The sequence below is a fragment of the Haemorhous mexicanus genome, chromosome 18 (assembly GCF_027477595.1).
Source record: "Haemorhous mexicanus isolate bHaeMex1 chromosome 18, bHaeMex1.pri, whole genome shotgun sequence".
Classification (NCBI taxonomy): domain Eukaryota; kingdom Metazoa; phylum Chordata; class Aves; order Passeriformes; family Fringillidae; genus Haemorhous; species Haemorhous mexicanus.
This window is the reverse complement of record NC_082358.1, coordinates 2,752,532-2,778,908: the sequence shown is the minus strand read 5'-3', so window position 1 is coordinate 2,778,908 and position 26,377 is coordinate 2,752,532. Positions and strand designations below refer to the sequence as shown.

Here is a 26,377-nt window from a genome sequence, read left to right as displayed (position 1 = left end):
TCCTCATCAACTTCCTCTGCACCTGGTCCCTAAGATGTTGCTTCTCAAGCACTCACAGAAGTCCTATTTTGTCCCCAGTGTTTCTGGTTGATGGACACATCTTTCCTTCATGCAGGAACTCTGTTGGTGGGTAACCCCTAAGTGTCCCAAGATCCAAGCTAACACTCTGGATGCTTTTTGGAAAAAACACAGGCTAAGCACTGCGTATCTCCTTTAGCAGATGTTCTGCACTGCAAAACACTGCAACATCATAAGCTGCTAGTACCTTCAATCAGAAGTAGTAAAAAAAGAAAATGAACAGCTTTAGATATTTACAGAATTTTCCAGAATTTAGGGTTTGTAAGGAGTGGTTCCTACTCCAAGGCAGCAATTCCCATGGCCCTGTGTTTCCCTGCAAATTTTTCAAGTCTTGTAAAGTCAGCTCGTGTTACCTTTTTATCACCTTTCTCACCTAAACTGCCACAGTTTGGCAGGCTGACTGAGAGAAATAACAACAAAAAAGTAATAAAAAGACCTCCTAAAGAGTCATTTTTTCTACCCCAGAATAGTCCTGATGAGATCCTCAGCACTAAAAAATATAGACTTGCTCATAAGACAGAGAAATGTAAGGGGGCTGCAGTTTTATTTCATATCAGAGCTTCAACCCCTCAATCAACTTTTATTATACAAACACTCTCGAGGCTGTTAAATCAAATTTGATCATTCAGCTTTCTAAAAACCCATTGCTGCTTTGAAATTCCTTCCAGTCTGAAGGTTTTGGTGCCCCAGGCTGCAAACGCGAGCAGCATTGTCAGCAGCTAAAGAGCTCAACCATTGCTTCTTCTATCTATCCCCTTGCACAGAACTCATACAAGTAGACATAAAAAGCCCAAAAACCCAGCCCTCGTGGCACACATGACATGCACATGGCTGCAAAATGGCCAACAAAAAGAATTAATGTACCATGGAGATGTATAATGTAACCCTTGAAATTATATAGGGACATTTGATACATCTTGAATAATCACACCCACATTCAGGTAAACTCATCTGGTCTTTGTACATGCCTTTTATCAAGCCTAAGGAAAAAAGCTTTTCCTCCGTGGCATTTTGACTTTGAGTAACTCCACAGAACTCTCTCATTGGAGTGGAGCTGATGGAAACCTCCCAGTCCTCCAGCCCCGGCAGTGGCTGAGGCGCGGATCGTGCAGATGCCCAGCGCTCACAGGGATCTCCGGGCAGCCGGGCACGGAACCCTGCAGCAAGGAGCCCGAAACAAGAGGTGCAGAGCACAACGGATGGGGGTTTATCAGCAGGCCTTTTCCTCGCCCTGCTCTCCATCCTCTTCTACCTCAGCGACGGCAAAATCCCAGCTGCAATCGCCGCTGCCTGAAGACGGCCGGGCCGGGTCTGTCCTGGTGGGTTTCAAAGGGGAGGAAAAAGGAGGGGCTGAGGGTCAACTTTCCACTGGATTTTTTAACCATAAGACAGCAAAGAGAGAAGGAGGGGGGAAAAAATAAAACGGGGTGGGGGGGGGGGGTCGAGGGGAGGACTGATATAAAGCAGGAATTGGAGCAGGACAGACAGACTGACCATCGGTGCGGAGCGGCGCGGGGACCGGCGCGGGCCGGCGGCCGCGCTGAGCTGCCAGGGCCCGCCCTGCCCGCGGAGCTGCGGGACGAGGCAGCGCCTGCCCGGGCCTGGGCCTGGTGACCAGAACACGCTTCAGCTTCGGTAGGACCCGAGCCCCGAACCTTCCCGGGACGTTTTCCTTGCCCTCGAGCCGATCCGCTGTGCCTGCCGCGCAGCGCCGCAGAGATCTGGCGGCGTTTACCTCAGAGCAGCGCCGGGAGATCTGCCTGACTTTGCCTTTACCTCAGAGCAGTGCCGCAGATCTCCCTCACTGCCCCGGCAAGCAGCAACGTTTTAAAACTCTCTTAACTTTATTATAATGGTTATTTTACCATTTTGTTCTTCTGCGTTTATTTGCTCCACCTTTCTGTTCTCCTCCAAAACCTTCTTTTCCAGGCACTGCCTGCGATTTAGGTTGTTTCGATTCAGTTTGGTGTTTCTGTCTCTTCAATTTTTTTTTTTTTGTTGTTGCAATTTTTGCTTTTTCGTTTAGTCTACTTCTAAGGTTTTTTTTTCCCCTGAAATTATTTTAGATGTTACATAATCTCTCTTCACTCTTTTATTACATTATTTTAAAATTAACGACGTACATTTCCTAAGCTGTAATTTTACACTGTTCCAATCGATTAGCCATGTTATTTTATTCCCCTGTCTACGTGCAGTTACTAAAATTATGATATAATGTTAAAATAAATCTCTATTTTCTCGAAGCTTTCATAACTCCAGAAAGATAAGGGATTGGATTTTATCTATTTTAGGACTGATAATATTTGTCTTTGAACATCAGACTGTAATTCTTTTTCTGTCAGCTTTTGCTGTAGCACCTCACAAAACAAATCCTACACTTCACATATCCCATCCTCCAGTCTTCCATTAATATTCTTAACATTCTTTAATTTTGTGCGAGTTCGGCAAGCAACGGTTTCTTTACACAGTTAACAAGATACGAAATTTAGAGATCATTTCTGACTGCTGTTTGCAGCACCAGAATTTTTCTTTTCAACACCCATTTCTACTCAATTCTATCAATTTTATAGACCCTGCAGTCACTGGAAAACTAACAATGTTATTTGTAATTTCATTGCAGTTGTTATTTTCCAAAAAGGACTCACTTCTTTCCGATGTCCAGATTGTTGTCTACTTTTCCCTGCTTTATTTCTCCACCTATACTTCACAGCTCTCTCTCTCTGCTGCCTGTCAGCCACACCCCGGAGGCAAAGGAGAGCTCACTGCGTTCGAAGTGCCTTTGGTGCTGTGCCTGGAGATTTTGGGGTTTCTGGGCACCTCCTTAATGTGAGAAAGGCTCTGACCAAGGCAGGGCAAGTCCTGCAGAGGCATCGCTGGACTGTCCCCCTGCCTGCCCCTTTAAAACTCCAGGCATTTTATTTGGATAGGCTGAAGTCTCTCGTTTTATACAGTTTAATCAATCTCTTTCAGAAAGGTCTTTTGCAGCTCGTTAGGGCTGGAGGGGGATTTTTTGTCGTTTGGTTTTCGCGGTGGTTTGGAGCCTTTTTTGTTTTTGTTTTTAGTTGGGTTTGGTTTTTCTTTGGTTATTTGTTCTGGTTTGGGTTTTTTTCCTGAGAACATCCCATATTTGCTTTACAAATATCAGAGTTTTACTTCCTGATGCATTTTTCACTTCACAGAATAATTATTTTTTCCCCACTGAAGCAGGCTCAGAAATCTTTCACAGCATTCTGGTCCAAATGCAAAAATACACAAATAACAGAGTGTTTTCCCTAATTATCTTCCATTTTTCTTGTCAATAAAAAAACCCCAATTCACTGAAAACTGAAGGATTTTGCTGGATTAAATATAGAATTTTTTTTTTTTTCTGTAACAATCCCTTCAATATGTTACACACAGACACGGAAGCAAAGATACACATTAATCAGTCCCCAGTATTTTGCAGACTGAACACCTACTAAAACCCTTGAGTAAATAATTAGCACCTTGTTAATTAGGTATGCATGCTCATGGAGGATATTTGCATAGAAGAAATAATAGCTTATTTTTAAAATATTAATGACATTCCTTTAAAAAAATCAAATTTAATGGAAAAAAACCCAATGTAAGTGGAATAGTAATATTTTTTTCTTTCAGTCAAATTAGACAATTTCTCTTCACATTTCTTTAGTCGGGCAGTTAAACTTTGATTTAATTTGCAACAACTGTATTGAATTTTGAGTGCTTAGGAAACAGAAGGCAACACTCTCTGCAGGGAGCACACACTACACCTTTTTCATTTGCTTCTCTCTGCATTTTGAAATGCTCATGCCATTAAGAAAACAGCCTGGGATAATAAGAAAGACATTACATTCCAAGTAGTATTGAATTAAGCATTTTGCAGCAAAATATGAAGTATGGGTTTTGTCCTGACATCAGCCTCCTTGTATCTCCCTGCAGAGTAACATTTTAAATTAATTTTGCCATGAACTTTTCAAAAGCTCCCATAACGGAGGCGTTTCCTGCGTCAGTGGAAAGCAGCCCTGGGAGGGGGAGCTGTGCTCGGAGCTGCTGCAGGTCCCAGAGCCAGCTGCTGGTGGCAGCAGGGACATTCTTCTGGGGGAACACTCTGGGAAGGCTCAGCTGGCAGAGACATCCATGTTTTTTGTGGGTGGAAATGTATTTGCTTAAAAGAAAAACTTAGAAAGTGGCCAGTTCCCAGTGGGGAACCATCCAGTGAATCATCAGATGTAACACATGTTACCACATAATGTAACTAAGTAATAATATATATCATTACTTATCTAAAACAATAATAATATATATTATTTATGTATATGAATAATATCTATGTATCTAAGATTCACGCTGAGCTTTTAATCATTTATATGTTGAATTTCAAGCCCTGTTCTTTCAGTATATTCTTAAGATTTTGAAATGGACTGCTTCAATAGGACTTATTCAATACCTGACACTCTGGAGGTAACTTTTATTTTCCAAGACCTAAAGTGGTTTTAGAGAAATCAAAATGTAAGATACAAAAAAAACCAAAACCAACCAACCAACCAAACAAACAAAAACCCCCAAAAACAAAAAACCACCAAAAAACCCCACAAAACCAAAACCAACAACTACAAAAAAACAAACAAAAAACAAACAAACAAACAAAAAAAACACCAGGAGAAAACCACAAACCAAACAAAAAAAAAAAAAAGGCAAACAAAAACAAGCCAAAAAAGAAAATAAAAACTAAAAAAAAAAAACTACTTGGAAATAAGTAAGTAGAAAGATAGGTCAAGTTGGTAGGAAAACTGGAATGCCATATGTATAAAAGCAACCTCTTTGTTTTCATGATTTTATGAGTCCCCAAAATTCCAGAGCTGAAGTGAACATCCACACTTGAGCACAGCTTCAGACTGGTGAGATGATAAATAAAACTGAAGTTCTAGTAATTAGTCAGCCCATAACACAAACAGTGATGTAATATCCAACAATTTTGCTTAGAAGCTGTATTTCTGAGGGGGGAAAAGATCAATTTTCTGTAGTAGAAAAGCCAAAGGCAGAAGTTCTGAAATACAGTTGTTACTGAACCAGAATGGTCTAAATCCTCTAAATGTTCTGGACCTGGCTTCTACTTCTGGCAGCTTCATCCCATTAGAGCTTTGTCATCTTGCTTGAAAACTCATTTTTCACCCCATTCTCATTCCAATCCTGCCAAGCACATTCAGGAACTGAGACACTCTCCATTTTTCCTTTGGAATTCCAGGAGTTGGGCTTTGAGTCTCTTTTTTAGACATACTTTTCAATTTCTTTGTTTTATCCAAATGCTTTCCAATAAATGAGTGGTGTTCTTGGAGCACCTTCCAGACACAGCCACACCAGTCTCAAACAAATATCACCCCTCCTACTGAAGCTGCTCCCATTTTCCTGTTTGAGAGCTCCATTTGCACTTTTGACAGCAGTGCTAGCTGTGAGCTCATTTCCACATCAATCCCAAACCCTTTTGCATTCCTGCTTCCCAGAACAGCATTTCTCAAATGCACAACACACATTTTTTTCCTTGGATGTTTGTCCATCGTTACTTTGTTCTTAGAATGTTTGTTATTTTCCTGTGGGCAGTTCATCCATTAATATGCCACTTGCAGAAATTTGTCTTCATCCTTACTTCCCACTTATGGGTTACACATGGATTTCCCTCCTTCAGTGGGAAAGCTGTGCCTCACAGAGCTTTGTAGAGACAGTCCTGATCTCTCACTGGTCTTGCACAGATACCCACAATTGCTCCAATGTCTTCCTTCCATATGGGACACAACATCTGAGACCCTGATCCCAGGATTTTCCACACACAAAGACAAGAGCAAAGCAAATAACCTTTTTCTTGTTTTCTTTTCCCTCATTTTTAGTGGAGGCACATGAGTACAGCAGATAAAGGTTGCAGCTACTCCATGTGAATCCAATGGCTCTGAGTGTTCTTAAATGTCTGTGCCACAGTCAAGATAACACAACCTTGCCAGGATGTGGAAGGAGTGTCCAGAATCCTCCTTTTCTCCCCATCAGCAGCCAGGAAGGTCTCCCCTCCCTGTCATTTAGCACTCTCAGCTGGGACAGGCCAACATGTGTCACCCATATGCAAGTGGTGCCCTCAAGAAGAAATTGTGTTTACAAACCAAAATTAATTTGAGTCAAACCCTCTCATTGAGGATGTCAAGGACACAGGCAGGGATAAAAATAGGATATTTAGAAACCCCATTACACATTAAACACAAATTAAGGATGATTTTTAGCATTCTCTTTAAAATTTAATCCCTTAGTCATTGCCCCTTCATGTTTCCCTTCAGCAGGTGTGTCTGCCATAAGCTAAGCAGGAATCCCTCCCTTCTCCATGGATCCAAGGGAAGCAGGGAGCCCCTGGGGTCTGTGCCCCAGCACCCTGATCCCAGGGTACAGCTGTGCTGTGTCAGAGCCAGCCCCATCACCTGGAGCAGGGAAGAAACACCCACTGCCCCAACAAGTCCGGGATACAACATCCTGGGCTGATCACCCTGAGCAGCACAGCTGCACCCCATCTCCTGGGCATGTAGTGGGGACCTCATCCAGCAGCACAGCTCCTGTTCCTCCTCTGCTCCCCACCCTCAGCAAACAGGGATCACCTGGACCTCAGCACCTCTCCCAGCTCTGTCCTCTGACTGTCAAGCAAGATGCTTAAAACTGATCAGGAATAGCCAGAAAGAAAATTCATTTTGTTTTTACCACCAGATATAAACTGATCATTGTTCTTTAGTTATCACATTAACCCATGGCCAGAAGAATTGTTGTTGCCCAAAGGATTTCAGAGGCAAATTCACTATCAGCCTCCACCAGTCACAGACCAAATATTCTATTAATAAAAACCCAACTTCACATTCTAGATTTCTGGATTGTAACATAAAAGCCAGTTTGAATGTACAAATAGAACAAACCCCAAAACAACAGCATCTTCAAAGGGAGCACCAACAGGAAATCTCACCTATCCATGTCAGTGAAGCCTGTATCTAGACATGAACTGGAAGAGAGGAGAAGGACTTGTCAAAACAGTAATGTCTTACAAGACAAGGCAAGCTCTTACAAGGTAGCAAAGGGATAAGTATTTAAAATAAGGATTTCTCTGGAAAGTGAAAATGAAGCAGCAACAGCTTGACAGCTTCCTCTTTCATACAATATTCCAAGGCACTTCCCTGGTTTCCCTTCTTACATGCTCACCCTTCTAGAGACTGTTCCACAGAGCTGGAAATCATCATATTTTAGATTTTCCCCAAATGAGCTAGAAAGACTTAAAAGTACAGAAAATTAGGAACAGAAGAGAACACTTAAAGAATGTTTTTTACAAATCCTCTAAATCTCAGTATGAAGGCATGAGTACATTTTCAAACAATCCAAAAGTCCTGTTCCTCAGCTCCAAACAACCCTGGGACCAGGAATACATATCATTTCAAATAGACAAAGTATTAGAAGAGGTTGATGGTATTAAAACAGAATGTTAGAATTATTTAAAAACAGGAAACAAAATTATACACTTCAGAGACAGCTTAAATTCCAGGCTACACCTTGAAGGACAGCTAAATAGACATCTGAGAATAGGTGCTAATTGTTAAATTGGTAAAGCTGGGTGAGAAGCTTTCAGTAAGGCAGAGAATAGCCAGGTAATTATCAGTGACAGAATAGCCCTGTGGATAATTAAGCCACATGGATCCAAGCCCTGTGGATAATTAAGCTGTTACATGGACATTGACTTGACTCAAATCCTAGCAAAATTCTGGAGTAGAAGGTAGAGAACTTGATTACAGATGACTTGAGTGGAGTAAGGAGATTATTTGGCACAGTCAAGGTCACTAACCTCTGATTGTAATGAAAAATGAGCAAGCTGCACAGTAGAGCCATGTGGATAACCAAAGAACTGGAAGATAAGTCATTTATATTTAGCAATTCTACAGGCTCAACCTGTTCACCTGAGCTGGGAGATTATTAGGAAGTTACTTGCTCACCCAGGCAACTCTCAGGAAGGGAAAAAGAAAGTAAATGCATTTTTCACAGTGAAGAAGGTTTAGAAGGATTCACTTCCTAGAAATTGAAATAAGACAAATTTAGAGCAATGAATTACCAGAGGTGTTATCACTTGGTTCAGTTAAGCCTGAAATACTGAAATCTAGGCAGGGTCTCCAGCCTGTCCTGGAAGAAATCAGACCATGTGATCCCAATGGTTTTGTTGGCTTTTGCAAGCTGCAGCTTCATTACAGCTTTTCCCCCTCCTAGGTATTTAGCATCCCTTTGTTTATCCAGTCCTGTTCTGGGGATTTCAGGCTACTTTCTCAAGGTTCCTCTAAATTAGGGGTTCAGTAGTCGCTTCTAATCCATTGCAAACAGTAATGAGCACAATAGATCTGGTTCAGGCCACATCCCTGAAACCATTCACAAGAGCCACATCTTTCATCCCCACCCCTGCAAATAAGCTGGAGAATTCTTGATTCCCTGGCCCTTTGCCCCCTGGGTAGAACGCAGCTCACATCAGAGTTACATCTAAGTATTTCTGTTATTAATCTATTTCTGGTTTTAAGATTCACTCCATCCTCAGTTGTGGCATCTGATATCTGTATGGAAAGTGAGAGGAGGATCCAGCCCTTGATGAGGCTTTATATGCACCATCACACTGGATAGTTCCTGGGAGGGTGCAGTTTTGTCTGGTTTGGGGGCTCTTTTTGAATCTGTGTCAGTTTCAAATATGAGAAGTGTCAGAGCAGACTGACTAACAGACATCTAATTCATTCCTAAAGCTCCCTGACTTTGGAGACTGAATAACAACCTCCAGGCAAGGATTGCAGTACTTCCCTACCCCAAACATGGCAAAGGTTCCCCTTTCATCTCCTCTGAACCTTTTCTCCTGTAATTCAAACCTCAGCTTGTTGTTCTGTCCATCCTGAACGAAGAACAGAGCATCTGAGCAGGGATGGCTCCAAACAAGCAGCAGGAGAGAGGAGAACAAGCAGAGTCATTTATCCTGAGTTCTAGAGGTTGTGATGGACAAGTTTTTCTTCTAAGGGGACTCTTCAGTCTTACCACAGCTGTCTCTGAAAGCCAGTGAGTCTGGGCTCCTTGCTGCCATAAATTGGGATTCCCACCTTTTTCACCTGGAATTTGGGCTATGATGGCACAGAGAACTCAGGTGAAGATCCTCCAGAGGGAAATTTGTTTCCTTCATTTCCAGCCTATGCAAGCTCAAGTGCTTTTGGTCTAAACAGTCTGGCACATACCTAATTAGAGGGGGCTTGATAAACCAGCATAACTGTCAGAGAAAAATACTCACAGGATGGTTTGAAAGAGTCTGTGCTGAGCTGTCCCCTCCCACACACACACACACACACACACACACACACACACACACACAGAGTTAGAAATGGTTGCATTTATATTTGTGTACACAATAATATATACAGCATCTGTAAATCAGGGGTTTTAAATATCTGCAAGCCAAATTATGCCTGTCATTGCGTATTCCTTCACTTGGCAAATCTTTTTATATTGTCTGACCTTCCTAACTGCTCTGTAGACATCATGGAGCCCTAAAGATTTGGAGATCATAGGAAGGATCAATGCAAAACAGGGAACTTTTGCCAGTGGAATGTAAGGAAATTTGGTGTAAGGCACAGGACCACTGGAGGTGTTGCTGGATGGCCTTTTATCTCAAGCAATTATTATTTGCTGGCATTCATTCTGACTTACACACATTTTTGCTCCACATGGATGACCAAAATTTGACATAATTCTCTAAATGAAGACCAGTATGTGCATGAAATTTTGAACACTTTCATATTTCAGTTACAAAATATCTCTCTAGACACACCCTAGAATTCAATTGCCTTTTTATACACAGCTGCATCATATTCTCACTTTTGGTCTCGCTGTGAACAATACAGCTGGTTCTTCTTCTACAATTTGAAATCCAGAAGTCGTTACCTTCAGAAATTGGTGTTTTTTTGCTCTCAAGATAAAGTGTTTAAATTCGACCTCTGCACTGTTGCATCTCATTCAGTTTCACTGCTTCATTCCTCAGAATATTGCAGCTGGAGATGCTGAGGACAAAAGTAGGGAAGCAATAAAAGTGTGCAAAGGAAAAAGAGCTAAATACATGGCAGGCAAGAGAAAACTGCCAAAAGGGAATTCTGTCAAAAGTAACAGGGCACAGTGGATGGCTGAAAATAAAAGAAAACAGAAAGTAGGACTAAAAAATTGAAATAAAAGGAGCAAGAAGGATAAATTGAGTTCAGTAAGTTAAAAAATGTTAAAGGTAAAATTGCACAGAAACAGCATATTGCATCAAACACTACAGAATTCTCTCTGGTACATTTCTATCTCCACAACAAACACAATTCATTTTAGTGAACTGATTTTGGGGTCAGTGTAGGGGAACTAGAGAAGACACAGTGCCTCTTGGACCAGGCCCCTGTTCTTGAGAATGACAAAAAAATACACCAAAGACCAGCCAGAGTCTGGAAGAAAGAACCAAAGAAATGAGAATGAGCTGAGAGAAGGCCTCCAATGCCACTTGTCAGTTTGACTTTGGTCAATAGTATGTTAAAGGCTTTTTTTTCAATTTAAGAGTGAAAAGCAGCAGAAATCTGGATGTAACACACTGGCATCCCATAGAAATCTCAATCCTAAAAATTCATGCCCTTTTTTTTTTTTCTGTTTAAAAACAAGTGAGGATGACACCATTTCATACAGATGAATAAGAATTTAAGCCTATTTTATTAAAAGGGAAACTGAGTTCTTTCAGCCACCTGGCCACTGCAGGGAGGAATTTGGTGTCCTGCCATCCCACCATGCTCCGAGTGAGGGTCTTGCACAGGTAGGAATGTCCCTGTCTGGCAGCATCTGAGCACATGGATGAAATCCCTGACTGCAAGGTGTGTAAAACCCAAGCTTCACATGCAGTTCTACCTCCAGGGTCATTCCTGGGGAGCCTAAAGGAAATTACGTGGGCTGGAGGAGAACATTAGCTGGTAGCTTTAAGTAGAGGTATTAGAGGAAAACTAAAAATAGCCTCAACTGTTACCCATAAAAGAAAACAGATTTGGACCTAATTTTCTTTGAAAGTCTGAAAAAATTTGATTTTCATCTACAGACATGGCTGTCTCCATAGACAGCACGGATCAGTTTTAACCACACCGAGTTTATATTTAGACCCAAGCACCACAACTGAGTGCTTTGCATTTTTTAAAAATGGGGCAAAATGCAAAGGAAGGACATGAAATAATGAATGAAGTGTGAGACTGGAACACTCTTGGAACCTGCTTTCCACAACCACAGGCAATCTTTTATGAGCAAATCAGAAAAGAGAGGTTAGAATGAAAGCTGTCCAGAAATAAGAACACAAACAGGACAATCCAATAGTGACATTTATCCTGGCTCTTGAATAACAAAGCACAGATATTTGGGGGTAGAGTCAATAATCATTGACTGAAAAATAAGGAATCATGTTCAGAACAAACACAACATCTCTTGCAGTTTGTGTAAATGCATTTGTGCAGTGATTACTGTAATTATGTGTAAAAGTTAACCTGAATTCCTGATTCAATGTCAAAACCCAGTGGGGTTAGAATTGAAGTGCTCATGGCTTCCAGAAGAGCTGAGTTTGGCAGAACTGGGGTAATTATAAACCCCAGTGATCTGAGCTAATGAAACACAAACCCTGCAGAGAGATGTCCGTGCAAGCACTGGGGCTGGCAGTGGCCATGACATTCCTCTCCAGGCAATGCAGTTGTGTTTATTATCCTACATCTCTCTGTGCTGCAGAAAAGAGGAAAACTGGGAGTATATTGAGGGTTTATGTTATGATTATGATCAGTAGCACATGGGGATACATGGGGTATCTTCCAAAGGGAAAAGCCAAGTATACTGAACCTGCACTGAAGGTCCAGTGGAAGGGATGGACGTTGACACAGAGACCTCCGTTACTGGGAAATAGGCTTTCCCTCTCCTGGCAAAGTCACTGAAGGTGAAAAGATTAGAAAACATTTGGAAACTGGGCTTCCTGAGCAATGCCAGAGAAAGCCTTCATCTCAGTCTGTGGGCAGGATGTGTAAAACAACCTGCTTGGGTCCTCCTCCAACAACATGAACAGGGGCACAACTGCCAAGTGGAACTTTAGTAAAACACAAATAGATCCAAATGCTGAGGAAAACATATTCCCTGGTGTAGAATCATAAAATCATGGAAGCACAGAATGATTTGGGTTGGAAGGGACCTTAGAGATGATCCAGTGCCACCTCCTGTCATGGGCAGGGACACCTCCCACTAGTCCAGGTTGCTCCAAGCCCCATCCATCCTGGCCTTGGACACTTCCAGGGGTCCAGGGGCATCCGTGTACCTGCAAAATAAGAAATTCCTTTTGTTTTTGTTCTTTTGGATGTGCTCAAGAATTTGCCTTTTGCAGTTGGATTTGAAGAGCATGAAAATGGTCTAAGAACTAAGACCAGAACATGACAGAGGAACAGGACCATGCTGGTTTTTCCCTTCTCATGCTTCCTAGGATCCACTTCAACACATGAAGGGCAGACCCCCCTCCAACGCAGCTGGAACTGAGCATGTGTTAAGTGTATTTCCAGTCTGCAGAGTCACATTTCCACATTAAGGTATCACTCAACTTTCCTCTTATTTCAACAGTGTGGGGAAAAAAGGCAGATGTGCTGGGTGGGGATGGCAAAGGGCTGTCCAGGGAGGCATGGGAGAACTTGGGGAGGGCATTGAGGAGTTTGGGTGTCCCCCCAAACACCAAAAACTCTCTGCAAGGTCTGGCCCTGTCACTATTCTCTCAGAGGTATATGGCAGGCCATAAAGGGGCACTGAGATCATCACCCAGCCCCCCGACACCGAGTGAAACAACTGAAATTCTGTGAGATTCAGGTCAGAATCCAAACAGAGCCACCAACAGAGTTCTGTGGTGACAAAATTTCAATTGCACAATTTGCATAAATTTGAATTTAAATAATTTTGTGGTTTAAGGAGGAGTAACAGCTATTTCTTTGGTTTTCCTCATGTGTTTTCACATCTTTATAGCCCTGGAAAAGCACCTGTCTTTTCTGTGTGTATTCTGTGCAGTCAATCCTAAGCTGTTAGGAAACTTCTAAGGCAGAGGAAGCTCTGTGGCTGGGTCAGCAGAGCTCTTCCTGGGGCAATGGTGATTCCCATTTGTCTCAGGGGGACCCATTCCTTTCCCTCCAAGTGCTCCTTAATACACCATTTCCCTTTTTGCTGCTATTCCTTTGCTGAAACCTGATGGTTAAGGTGGGATTGCTCTGCAGACTGGATAGGTTGGTTCTAGCACCAATTCCCTCAGTAGGTCCTCAGTCATCCCATTAACTTCCATCTTTCATTTTCCAAATTTTTCAGTCTCTCACCCTCTAAAACTCTCAACACTTTTCAAGGCAGCCACTAATTCCTGGGTTTTTTCTTGCATTCCCTTTTTTTCCTGTCCTCTCCTATGGTTTAGTGGTCATGGTGTTGTTTGTTCAAAGGTTGTACTTGGTGATCTTGGAGTTCTTTCCCAGCCTTAATGACTACAGGATCCTTTTCAAAGCAGAAGCTCAGCAGCCCAGTGTAGGTGAAGATTTACTGAGTGCTGTAAAATAGTCTTCTGTATTTTATAGGTCTTTCTTCACTTACTTTACCATCTCTTTTTCCCCAGCAGCTGTTTTCAGCTCTATATAAAGATGCTGATTAATTTGTGAGTCAACCTGAAGTTGTCAGAAAATCTGTCTAAGAAAATTTCAACTTGTCCCTTCCAGTGTTCATGGCAGACTTTTTGCTTTAATGTCTCACATTCTTCAGTCTGCTGTGGATGAAGATGAATCTCTGAACAGAGTGGAATCAGTTGTGACAAGAAATGAGTTCTCCTCAAAAGTGTTGAATATATCAGGATGTTTCCAAGCAAACCAAATTTCCATGAAGGCTTTTAACATGATACCACAAAAAAATTGACTAAAAAGAGAAAAATGTTGTTTCCCATCACCTGTCATTTTCTAAATTTACATTTAGGAAAAATGTTTCTGAACTATAAAGATTAAAATGCTTTATTTACATATTGAATATAATATAATAATCCAAAGCAGAGAGGCAATGGCTCAGAAAAGGGTACTGTGATCTCTGATGACAGTCAACAAACTTTCAAATGTCCGCCTTTGTTTTGGTTTTAAATAAAATTCTGTCATTCCCTTGACAATCAAGACCACTGCAACATGTTAACTATTTCCTTACATAATTTGCTAAACTACAGCTAAAGTTCACTGCTTAAATTTCATTGCTGGGCAAGACTAAGTCTCCAGAACCAAAAATTTAAAAATCGTATGGTAAAGTTCTCCTTGCTCATTTTAGTAACATTAGGGAAATCAGAACCCTCCTCTCAAGTTCCACTATTAAAGCTATTTATTCTGAATTGTTAGGGGCTCAAAAGGAAAATAAACTTTTACATGTAAGTGCTCAGAGAGAAACAGATGTGAAGACAGCTAGAGGTAAGGAAAATAGTTTGATTGCTTTAATCAGCCTTTGATGAGTCCCAGAAGGAAAATAATGGGCAAAATGGAAAAGTAAACCTCTCTTTAATGCCAGAAAAAGAAAACAAACTTAGGGAAAGGTTTTGCAACATGATGCAAAAGATGAAACCCAAGATTAGTCAGAGAATCATGGAATATCCTGAGGTTGGAAGGACTCACAAGAAACATCAAGTCCAACTTCTGGCCCTGCACAGACACCCCAACAATCCCACCCTGTGTCTGAGAGCATTGTCGCAGCACTGCTGGAGCTCTGGCAGGTTTGGGGCCATGAGCACCTTTTTACTCCACTTCTGATTCCACTTTTCTCCTCCTTCATCCCTCCATGACCTCGGCCCTCACAGACTCCGCTGCTCCAGGGAGCATTGCTATTCCAGCCAATGGATAGAATTTTGCAGAACAAATGCATATTCCCCAAATATGTGCAGTTTCCAGGTTCAAACACTCACCCCAGGGCTGTACAATCCCTACCACCCAAGTGCTTGTGATTAATAACCCCCATTGTGCACTAGAGTTCCAACCAAGCCAGGTTTGCATTTCTACCCCAGCCATGGTTCAGGTGTTGCTGTTTGAAGTACAGATGTCAGCTGTAAAACTTTACTGTTTGCTCCGACAAAACCACATCCACTGGCAATTTTGCTGAGATAAAGACAAGGAAATACAACAGAAACAACATTTTGGAGTGGAAGCTTGTTTAAATGGTACATTGGGGGCAGGCCGACGTGGTGTCCATCAGGCAGCTTTGTGTCAGCCAGAATTCCAGGTGGGCAGCACGCACTGACCTGAACACCACAGGTACCTTACAGAGCATATCCTGCAATGAGGCTAAAAAGTTGCTTTACAAACTAAAATCTGCAGCATGAACACCACTGTGTGCAAAGCAAAATAGCTTTCAGCTCACAGCTTGCTCTTGTCATTCCAGCTCAGAGAAGGGAAAGAATTAGAGCCCAAATGTCTCCATCCACCTGCCACAGACAAGCCCTCTGTCATGGAATTATGGAATAGGATTGGGTTGGAAATGACCTTTAAAAGTAATTTAGTCCAACTCCCCTGCCATGAGCAGGGACATCTTCATCTAAATCAGGTTACTCAAAGACCTTCCAACCTGACCTTAAATGTTTTCTGGGATCAGGCATGACCACCTTCCTGGAAAGCCTGTGCCAGTGTTTTATCACTCTCACTGTAAAAAAATTTCTTTCTTTCCTTTAAGCCTAGATCTGAAAAATCAGGAAACTCTAATGTATAGCAGGCTAAGATTTTAGGCAATGTATTACATTTAACCAACTGTATATAGACAAGCCTTTGGGCGCACAAGTCATTATTTAGTTCTTGTATGAATTGTAAACATCTGCCTAGAACATGAACATCACCAGGGATACTCAGGCTGGTAAAATCTGTTAGATGAAAAGAAGTTCCAGTTGTGAGTTGAATGGTTATGACCTGATGGTTATTTACACACATAGGTATCTGTTAGAGCAGTTTTTAGGAAGCATCAAGAAATCTCAGTGGGGTTTGGACATCTTTTGTAAAAGGAGATGGGGAAGAGCAAATAAAAGGGCAACTCCTCTGAAGAAAAAGTAGGATCCTGACCTAGCAAAAATTTTCACATACTCCCATATAAAAGGGCAATTGCCACAGGCCAGGGCTGAGCTTCTGTACAAGAGTTTGCAAGATCCGAGTAGGTAAAGAATTAACACAGCAGTGTCACCTTGTTACTTTACTAAACTGCAGTAACTGAAAATTCAATTTTACCATGACAACAAAAAATTCTCGTGGCAGGACTTGTTCCTTTTGCTTACTGGAATTTTTAGAGTCTTCTAAACAAGATGCACTTTCTCCTCTCAGATTCAGAATCAAATCAAAGGCTCTTCACATCTGATATGATAAAATTTGAATCAACTCATTCAAAGGAGACTCCTACCCACAGCCATGACTCCGATCCAGCCAGGGTCTGAACTTTCACATCTTTGCAGCATTTCAGACACAGCAGCACTGCCTCCCCAGATGTTAATCCTCCCCTGTAAAATTCCTGGCTCTGAAACATCTCTTTCAGTTGTAGCTCATGCAGATGTGTAAACCACAAAGGATCCAGCACGTACATCCCTGCAAATCCCAATGGAGCCCAGACACATCCAGGAGTGAATTATGGACTGTCAAAATGGTTTGGGTTGGGAGAGACTTTGAAGCCCATTCAGTTACAACATGGACAGGGACACTTTTCACTATCCCAGGCTGCTCCAAGCCCCATCCAAACTGGCCTCAGACACTTCAGGGATCCAGGGGCAGCCACAGCTTCTCTGGGCACCCTGTGCCAGGGCCCCAGCACCCTCTGAGTGAAGAACTTCTAACTCCAGTCTATATCTCTCTCTTTTAGTTTAAAACCTTTCAGCCTTGTCCTATCACTCTCTGTCTGGATAAAAAGTTGCTCTCCCTCTTTTTGATCAGGGCTGAAGGGGTTCTCATGGCTCCCTGGAGCCTTGTCTTCTCCAGGCTGATCCCCCCAGCTCCCAGCCTGGCCCCAGAGCAGAGGTGAGTGCCCTCATGGCCCAGCCACAGCCACCAGTGGAAGCAGCCTTGATGCCCCCAGCACTGCTTGGCACAGGAACACTGTGTGCAGAACAGATAACTCCTGAACTGATCCCAAGCACTGGGAATTAGAAGCAGGATAGTGACCATCTCCCAGGGAGGAGTGGGTTGGTGGGGCTACAAAAGCAGGTGTAGAACAGACTTGGTGCAGCAGCAGTGACCAGACTGAAGCCCTCTCAAGGCAGAGACTCCTCATCTTTTAACTCCCTAGCCATGAAGTCTTTACAACCGGATGAATGGCCCAAAACACTTGGTTTTTACTGCATCCAGCAGCTTTTCACTGACACAAAGCCACCCATAAATCTGGAGACTGGCAGTGCCTCTGGGGGAACAAGGCTCCCAGAACCCTGACACTGCAGAAAACTGATGCACATGGAAATAAAAATCAGCTTTGAAATATAAGAAAGTACAAGAAAAGGAGTGCAGGCTGGTGACACGCCCTGTGTACCCTGCAGGGACTGTCACCTCAGGTGAATGGCACAGCACAGGTGCCTCCATGAGTATCCCCAAATCCCAGACTCTGCCACATCTTGGAATTTATTCAGTACTGTGTAGTGTTTATGTGCCCCAAGGCACATAAACACTACACAGTACTGGCCTTTTATAACTCACTTGAGTTATGGCTGTGACTTAAATGGGATTAGAGCAGCCACTTGGAGGTGAAATAAAACAAGATATTACTTCATGATTTATTTTTAAGACCAGAAAATTAACAGGAAACATAGTTTGGGGTGGGGGGGAGAGGGTTTAAATTGTCATTATTCTTTTATGTTTTTTAGCACATTTTTGTAGACAAGATTTCCTAGGAAAAAATTGATGATGTGGTTGAGTTTCTGCCCTTGGCCATATAATAACCATTATAAAGCTCATATGGGAGGACTCTCACATCTTATGGGAAATAACCTTTTGAGAAAAGAATTAGGAAAAAATAACATCTCAGGGAGTTGTATTTGAGATAGCATTGTTCCACTTTTACAACTACAATCTTAGGTATTCCAGGACCAGAGGCAAAGTGCTGGAAATAAAATAATTGTCAGAGATTTGTTGCTGCACAACGTGACAGAAAACCATTGCAGAGATTCATATCTCTGCATCACTTCTACAGGTTTTGACCAACTTTGGTTTTCATGACAATGGAATTTTTCCTCTCCACAATGGCAAGAAAGAACCTCTTCCTCAGCCTCCTGCTCTGCTACAGCCTGTTCAGGGCTGCTGATTCCCACTTGGTCGTTGAGGAGAAGACAGAATGCAATGTGTCCAGAAGGAGCAAAATGGACCTCTCAGATCTTCCACCCATCTCCATAGTTGGTGAGTAAAACCAGCCCTTCAGTGTCAAATTAACAAGATTTGCAGGAAACACTGCTTTTGATTATTCTGAATTATTTGGATAACTTTGCTTGAATTATTGATTATTCTGAATTATTTGCCCTGACTTTCATAGGGCACAGAGCTGTGGTGGCTGCAGCACCAAAGAATGACAATATGTAAACCTCAGTTTAGAGGGAAAAAAATTACAATTTATTTCAGTTTTACAGGTTTCACTTCAGCTCCCATCACACTGTAAGCCTTTTTATATTGAAGAGAATGGTCTTGTGCTAATATGGGAAATAACCTTGCTTAGAAAATCTTATGCATATGAGAAAAAAAAAACCACATAATTTGAGGGTTTTAAGGGTATGCTCTTGTGATAGAAAAATCAACAGTATTAAAAGGTACTAATATAACCTCAGTTTTCCTGGCCTTTAAACAGGGGAAGAAAAGAGCACTGCAAGGGAGAGCCAAGGGTCATTCATTTTTCTGTCCAAGACAGGATCAACCCTGTCTCTGTAGTTACTGGCAGATGACCACCTGTCCTGTTTGGGAAGAGCCTCTTTATGGTGATGCTTAACTCTTTTCTTCACAAAATTCTTTCCTCATGTCTGCCTTAACTCTTTCCATGTAATTTACACCAACTTCTTCTCTCAGAAAACCCACAGGTGTTTGGAGATAATCAGCTACAGAACATTCATAACTGTGTCCAAATGCTAATAATTTAAAAAATAACCCTTCTCTTATTTAGCTCCTTTCTGCACGTTTTTAGGGCTTTAGTTTAAAGCACTCTGGTCCTTACCTTGTTTCCTGTTTTCTCCATGCTCTTGCTCAGGACAGCATATCTTTAAGGAGAAACAGTTGCCCCACACATGCATTTCCAAAGAAATCTGAACCTCTGAATCCTGAGTTAACTCAGTGTTGTTTAAATGAGAGTTTAACAGAGCTCATGCTGTTCTGCAGCCTCCCAAGCTGTACCATTTTGTGGTCCTTGGGATCCTTGATGCCTCCACTCTCACAATTCCCATAACTTTTCTATGTTCAAATTAAAATCAGGGCTATAAAATACAATCCCTTCAGCTGATTTCTCCATCTTCTCCCAGAAGTGAGCCCATGCTTTTGACATGGCAGATGGGCTGAGCTGTGACATATTTCTCCCCACTGCTTCTTAGAGATGCATAACCCTAACTTATAATGATACAAGAAAAACAAATGAAACCCCCCCCAAACCAGCTCAAAATATTTGTTCTTCATTCTGCAATTCAGTAAATACTAGCAATTAGAAAATATTTAAAAATATATTGATAGAAGATCTTGGAATAGATAAGGAGACACCATTCACCAGTGGGGATATGGATATTTTTTAATTCAATCATCCACTACATACAAGTAGTGCTTATTACAGAACTCACACACCCAGAATAAAGGTATCAAAAATACCACAATAGCTTGGTGAGCTGGAAGTGAGCACTCTTGCTGTGTTAGAGCCCAAAACAAGCCCCAAAACAAGTAATGGAATTTACACAGTTATAAATATCTAAAATTAGATTTGGTGACAAGTATATAGAGGGAGCAATGTTACAGGCACGAGAATGAATGACCTTTGCAAGTAACGTTATGTAAAATGAGATTGTGGGGGGAGAAGGAACAAAGAACTGCAGAATGAAAGGTGGCATCACAGATGCAGAGGATGTGCCAAATCAGCAGAGTTTTTGCATGAGGAAAGCAGTGTACACTTGTTAATTCCTTCCAAAATTATGCATGTAGCACAACATTTTAACAGAAGAAATTGTGGAATTCTAAAGATTTTTCCTATTTTTGTTTATGTGACTACTATGCATGAGCACCCCAATCTTTTTCACAGAGACTTTTAATTTTATTTCTCTGAAATAATTCATTGTTTGCATCTACCAAACAATGTGTAAAAAATCCTTTGTAAAATACAAATATCAGTTGCTCTTCTGCTTCACACAAGCAGCAGTGACAGAGTTCAGACACTCTGAATTGAGATGAACATCACTGCAAAACATGCAGCAATGAGGTGGCAGTATAGGTTATTTGCCTCCTCTCACAAAAAAATAGGATTATCTCATCAAAATAACACTCTGTAAAACTGATTCTACATTTTCCTCTGCTATTCTCATTGAAGATTTAACTAGAAAATCCCAGAAAGTCAGCAGGAAAGAGGCAGAGAACAAGAAATCTTCCAAGGTAGGTGGTTGTTTAAAAAACTTTGTTGGATTAGAACAGTTTGTTACTTCTAGAGTTTCTCTTGGTGCATTCATTTGAAAGGCTTTTACTGTCATTCCCTGATTTAAATAATTTACATATTAATTACAGTTTAAAGCTCTAAATGTTGTAAAAATAGATGTGAAACAACAATGGTGGAAAGAAAATTAGAAGCTGTGGCTGCCCCATCCCTGGCAGTGTCCAAGGCCAGGTTGGACAGGGCTTGCAACCACCTGGGATAGCAGAAGGTGTCCCTGTGGCAAGGGGTGGGATGAGATGGGCTTTCAAATCCCTTCCCACCCAAAGAATTCCATAACTCTGAGTTTCAGAAGTGCACAGCGTGCCTGCAGCCACTGGGCTCCAGAGATCCCTTCCAGGTCCCAGGCACATGCTGAGCAAACCCAAAATTTCCACCTTTCCACGTCCCCAGCAGAGAAGCTGCACTCCTTGGGGGGGGGATGAGAGACCTTGCCCCCTTCCCTGAACTGTGTGTGCAGGGGGGGATTCCCACGGATGGAGGATCCCCGGGCTCACCAGGGGGAGCATTGTCAAGTCACTGCCCTGCTCTCTCAGCTCAGCTAATGAGACTGACAGGGAGTTTTCACTTATCTGAAAAGCTGGGAGATCCAAACATGACACCTTAATTGGTTTTGTTGATAACGTCACCATCTGAGTACATTTTGGCACCAATGTACTGCTGCCAGTAGTGCACTTCTTCACTGCTGCCTTCCTAGAGACCCTTTCCAAAGCTCCATCCAGTCATGGTCAAAATGAGGTTTGTCATTTTGCTCAGAAGGTTGCTCTCAAGCCACCCTTTCCCATTCCCCAGCCCCATCGTGCCTCTGCATTGCTAGCACAGCTCTCACTGACACAGCCAGCTGCTCCTTCCCCCAGAACCTCCTGCTGTTCACCACCCTCACTTCACCTGTCTATGAATTCTCATGTTTTTATCTTCCAGAAAAATGCTAAACGCAAGACATCTCCAAAGCCAAGGCCCCCACCTGCTGCTAACTGTGTGCCAACCTTCAAAACCTGCAAGCCACACTTGAATTCCTGCTGTCACTACTGTGCTTTGTGCAAATGCAGAATCTTCCAGACCATCTGCCAGTGCCTGATGTTAAACCCCAAGTGTTAAGCCAAGTCAGAAATACAGCAAGCCTTCTGTCTTTCATTAGCTTCTCAAGTGCATATTTCAAATTGCCCCATGTCCCTAGTAATCAAAATAGAGAGCTCTGAAGGTTGAATTTACCCCTCTTAAAATTTAATGGACAGTCATTATAACGGGGTTAATGTTTCCACAAGCTGGAAGTCATTTCAGGGAGCAGACAACCAGGGAGATTGGCACTGATTAGGCATTTTTAGCAAAAAAGCTGTGTTTTATGATGAATTCTGCATTCTGGTGGGTTTGAGGTTTTATTTGAAGGATCATATTAATGCCAGTCTGCAGAATTGTCTAACCAGCAACATAAAACCTGCCCCCATGGCACCCAAATGGCCACTAAAACAGGACTGGTTAGGCCAGTGAGGGACTGGAGCTTGGCTTTGCCCACAGGGACATCACCAGCATTCAGCACAGCCAAAGTATCAGGCTGAAAATGCAGGGTTTGGGTTTAACTCCATTTTTACATATTCAACAAAAATCAGGACAAGAATTTATGTAGGTTATTCCACCCACAAAGATGGACCCAAGGCTTTAAGGACATTTTTTAGTCATTCTCTCAGCATCCACCTTCAGGGGTTTTGGTCATTCTGGCACCAGGCAGTACCTCCCAGGGGTATGACATACATATATACTTCAAACCTAAAGGTACCCATGCCTTGGAATATAAAAATCAGCTTTTTTTTTCTCCAGACATATCTGTAGGAATCAACTCTTCAGCCTTTCTTCTCTTGCTGCCAAGGGCACTGCATGTACAGAGCCCAAAAGCAGGAAGACATATCTGGGACTTTGAGGAAGATCAGCAAAAGATGAACGTATGTCCCACGTGTACATCTCAAAGCAAACCATTCCAAGCATCCAATTCTTTGCCCTTTCTTGCTGCAGGAGCTCCCAGAACCATCTCCAAGGCTGAATTCAGGCAGGAATGTTCAAGTGCTGCAGCAGCCAGGGGAAAAAAATTACATCACATGCCATATCAAGAGGCTTTAAGGCTCAGAAAGAGATGGCTGAAGCTCAAAGCAACAGAAGATTTCTTTCTCTTGTTCTTGAAGCTCTTTGTCTTAAATTTGATGTATCCAAGATGGCACAGAAGGAAAACCCTTCTTGACTAAACTTCCAGGAGAGCAAGGAAGGAGCAGACCCAGAAAACATCCCCTACACTGAAGACTTTTTATTTGCCAGACTCCAGCTCTTGTTTTTTTGCCTCCTCTGTTCTATACTTACAGTCTCTCTCCCCTGCTCCCTTACTGTTTTTTTTCTGTTCTATTTCCTTGTTTTTAGTGTTTTCCTTTTATCCAACTGCTATTCTTAGTTACCACAGGAGCACTCCAGGGCTAACCCACCTCTCCCGTGTTCTCTCCACCTGCCTGCAACAGGGTCCCTTCCAGTGATCTTTAGCTTTCACAACCTGATTTTTCTGGCCATGAATTTATAATCAGGAAATCAGGAATGTCCTAGTCCCCTGTGCAGGTCTAATTGAGAAGGCAGTTGTTTACTGATTTATTTCTAAACACAGCTGAGGGCTACAAAAATCTTCTAGGCAGGAAAAGATGATACAGATGACACTGCAAAGGGGCTCAAGCCATATAAAGGTTTTATTTTTTTTAAATTCTAGTAACCAGTCTAAAGCCCAGAACTCAAAACTAAGGTCAGATATTGACAGAAATTTTTGTTCATACTAGATATATATATATATATATATATATATATATATATATATATATATATGTATGTATGTATGTATGTATGTATATATATAGTTGTTGGATTAATCTAAGAAAGAGCCCTAATGATGACAGAATGTCGTTGTGTTCCTTATCTTTTATAAGGCACATCAACTGGCATGTCTGATATAAGCTTGAATTCTTGTAAATATATGTAAGTGTGTCTTTTAGCCAGATTTCTTGGCTCAGGAATCTATAGCCACTCAGTTATTATGAAAAAGGAGAATGAAAAGGAAGAACAATAGATTATAATGGATTTCCAAATGTGGCTCCTTCTTTTACTAGGTAATGGTTTAGGTTCCATCATTTTTTTCAAAATTCTCATAACTATAACAAATTGTTGTTGATTTGATGCCATAAGTTTTAGCTTTCATATTTTCCATATTCTGTACTGCATTAGTATATAACTCTGAGCTCCATATAAAGTGTTAGCAAATTCTCCTCACAGCTCAGTCACACAGAACAATCCTTTTCCAGCCCCAGAACCAAGGACACCGCTGCAGCTTCAGGCCCAAAAAGTGCAAACAACAAAAAGGCCCAAAAAAATGCAAACAACAGCAAATTGAGGAGAGCAGTCTGGGAGGATGGGACTGCAGAACCTGGAACTGTAATTGGACAATTAACCCTAACATGGAAATGGACCAAAACTGATAAAAGTGTGAAAACTTTAAAAGTGTGACCTGCTGTCCATCTTGGGTGTAGCCTCAGCATCAGCTCTTGTACTGCCCAAGGTGTATCCTGTGAAGGCCTTTTAATAAATCCCTACTTTATCCTGTAACACTGTCTATCTAGCCTCTGTTCCAGGCCACCTCACAAGGCATGAGATTGATACTAAAAACATACCAATAATAACACTACTTCTTATGTGGAAACAAGATCATTTTCATAGCAGGAAGTCCAGTTGGTCAGAAAAATTGTATTTTACCATGGTCAAGGGGAGTGGAAGCAGAGGGAAGGAAAGGAGAGCCAGAAATCCAACAAACAGCTGCTCTGGACTGCAGCTCCCACTCCAGCTTTGCAGAACCTCAGAGTGGCTGAGGTCAGCAGAGACCTCTGGCAGCCATCCAACTGGACCTGCTTGCCCAGGACCACGTCCAGGCAGCTTTTGAACATCTCCGAGGAGGGAAACTCCACCCCCCGGGCAACCTGGTGCTCGGTCACCCTCACTCACCATTAAAACCAGGAAAAGAAATGTTTCCTAATGTTTGACTCTCTGCAGTGTGTCCCTGTCTCTCTCACACTGGGGAGCCCAAAGGGGACACAGCAGTCCAGGGATGAGCTCCACAGTGAGGAGCAAGGAGGCATCCCCTCCTTGACCTGTGCTGGCAATACTCCCAACACAGCCCAGGGCACAGTTCACCCGCTGGTGACTCTTGGTCACCTTGGTGATCCCCAGGTGCCCCAGGGCCTTTCCTGGCTCCCTGCTGGGTGTCCCCCAGCATGCCCTGGGCTTGTTCCTCCCCAGGGACAGGATTTTGTGCTCCTCTTGCTGAGCTGCCCAGCCTGGCTCAGTCCCTCTGCACAGCAGCACATCCCTCTGGCACATCAGGACTGTGTGCCCAGACACCTCCGAGGGCTCCCTCTGCCCCTCCAACCACATCATGATGGACATGGAGCACAACCTGGGGCTCTCAGACAAGGAAATCAAAGTGCAAAGACCCACCCAAGGACCTCCAGAGATGGCAGCTGACCCAAACAAGGATAGGACAGCGTGTGTAGGCAAAGAAGGAAAAGGGAAAAAAGCTGTCAATGACAGAAAGGGGATTTGGGTTTGAACATATATGGACATAGCTTTTAATACAGCATCTATCTGTAATGTATTTTAAAATTTGATTTATTAATAAGCCTTCTTTGTAACTGGAATTGATGAGAAAGAGGCTTTGCTTTCTTTGCTGTTTGTCTATCACACCAGAGAATACATATAATCAAATACTCTGGAATTGTTATTAGCCTTCGTGACTTGACTTTTCTGGGTAAAGATCACATGGCATGCGACACTGACACAGGATGCAGAAATCAGCAAAATATGTACGCAAAAAATTTGCTTCAATGTATTTAGTTTGAGCAGTTATTTATACTGAGGGGATGTTTGTCAGTGCAGGAGTCCCCCCAGGGTCCCATCTGAAATGTCATCAGTGCACAGATGATAAAACATGCACATGGCAAAGATGGAGGATGTAACTTTTACCTGTGACACAGCAAATTGTCTCCACTGAAAATTTACTGGAATTCAAGTGTAGAGACAGTCTCAGGAATGCTCTGTGACAGAGTCATTGTCCTCCCAGAGACTAATGGAAATTTTACCCCAATTACAGGTTAGTAGGATGAAACACAAATAAATCACTCTTAGCTTTTCCACATATCACCTGCCTTGTGTAAATTTAAAACATATACTGTATTTTCCTGACTTGATTGCTTAATGTCACAATCAAAGCCCATAAAATCCAAGTTTATCCTGATGGATAAAACAAGTGCTAGAATTAACACCTTAATAGCTATACCAAACTACCTCTAAACACATCATAGTTTTCCAAGCTCATTGCTCAAATTCTCTGGATAATAGCAAAAAGAAACCAACCAAAGCCTTTAGAAATTGTTGAGAGAAGGGAAGATTTGATGGAAGGTAAAATTACTTTTTCCAAGTTCTCTAGAGGAGTCAGCAGTGTCTGTGATACTGCTTTGGCTGAGGGTGGTAAAGACTGAACGAGGCCCCTTTGAGATGAGGACAGTGTTAA

General features: G+C 42.1%; 1 protein-coding gene across 4 annotated transcripts; it reads left to right on the top strand.

Moving 5' to 3' along the window:
• Nucleotides 1–1,143: 1,143 nt before the first annotated feature.
• ASIP (agouti signaling protein) lies at nucleotides 1,144–24,848 on the top strand. Of its 4 annotated transcripts, XM_059862645.1 has the most exons (5): nucleotides 1,687–1,713; nucleotides 12,620–12,722; nucleotides 18,328–18,530; nucleotides 20,680–20,741; nucleotides 21,718–24,848. In XM_059862645.1, the coding sequence occupies exons 3-5, from the start codon at nucleotides 18,350–18,352 to the stop codon at nucleotides 21,892–21,894; spliced, it is 420 nt and encodes a 139-aa protein (XP_059718628.1). In that variant the 5' UTR covers nucleotides 1,687–1,713; nucleotides 12,620–12,722; nucleotides 18,328–18,349; the 3' UTR covers nucleotides 21,895–24,848. The 4 variants fall into 4 exon arrangements, with proteins under 4 accessions (XP_059718630.1, XP_059718629.1, XP_059718628.1 ...); XM_059862647.1 differs by lacking the exons at nucleotides 1,687–1,713; nucleotides 12,620–12,722 and adding an exon at nucleotides 1,144–1,387; XM_059862646.1 differs by lacking the exon at nucleotides 12,620–12,722 and having other exon boundaries at nucleotides 1,590–1,713.
• Nucleotides 24,849–26,377: the final 1,529 nt, after the last annotated feature.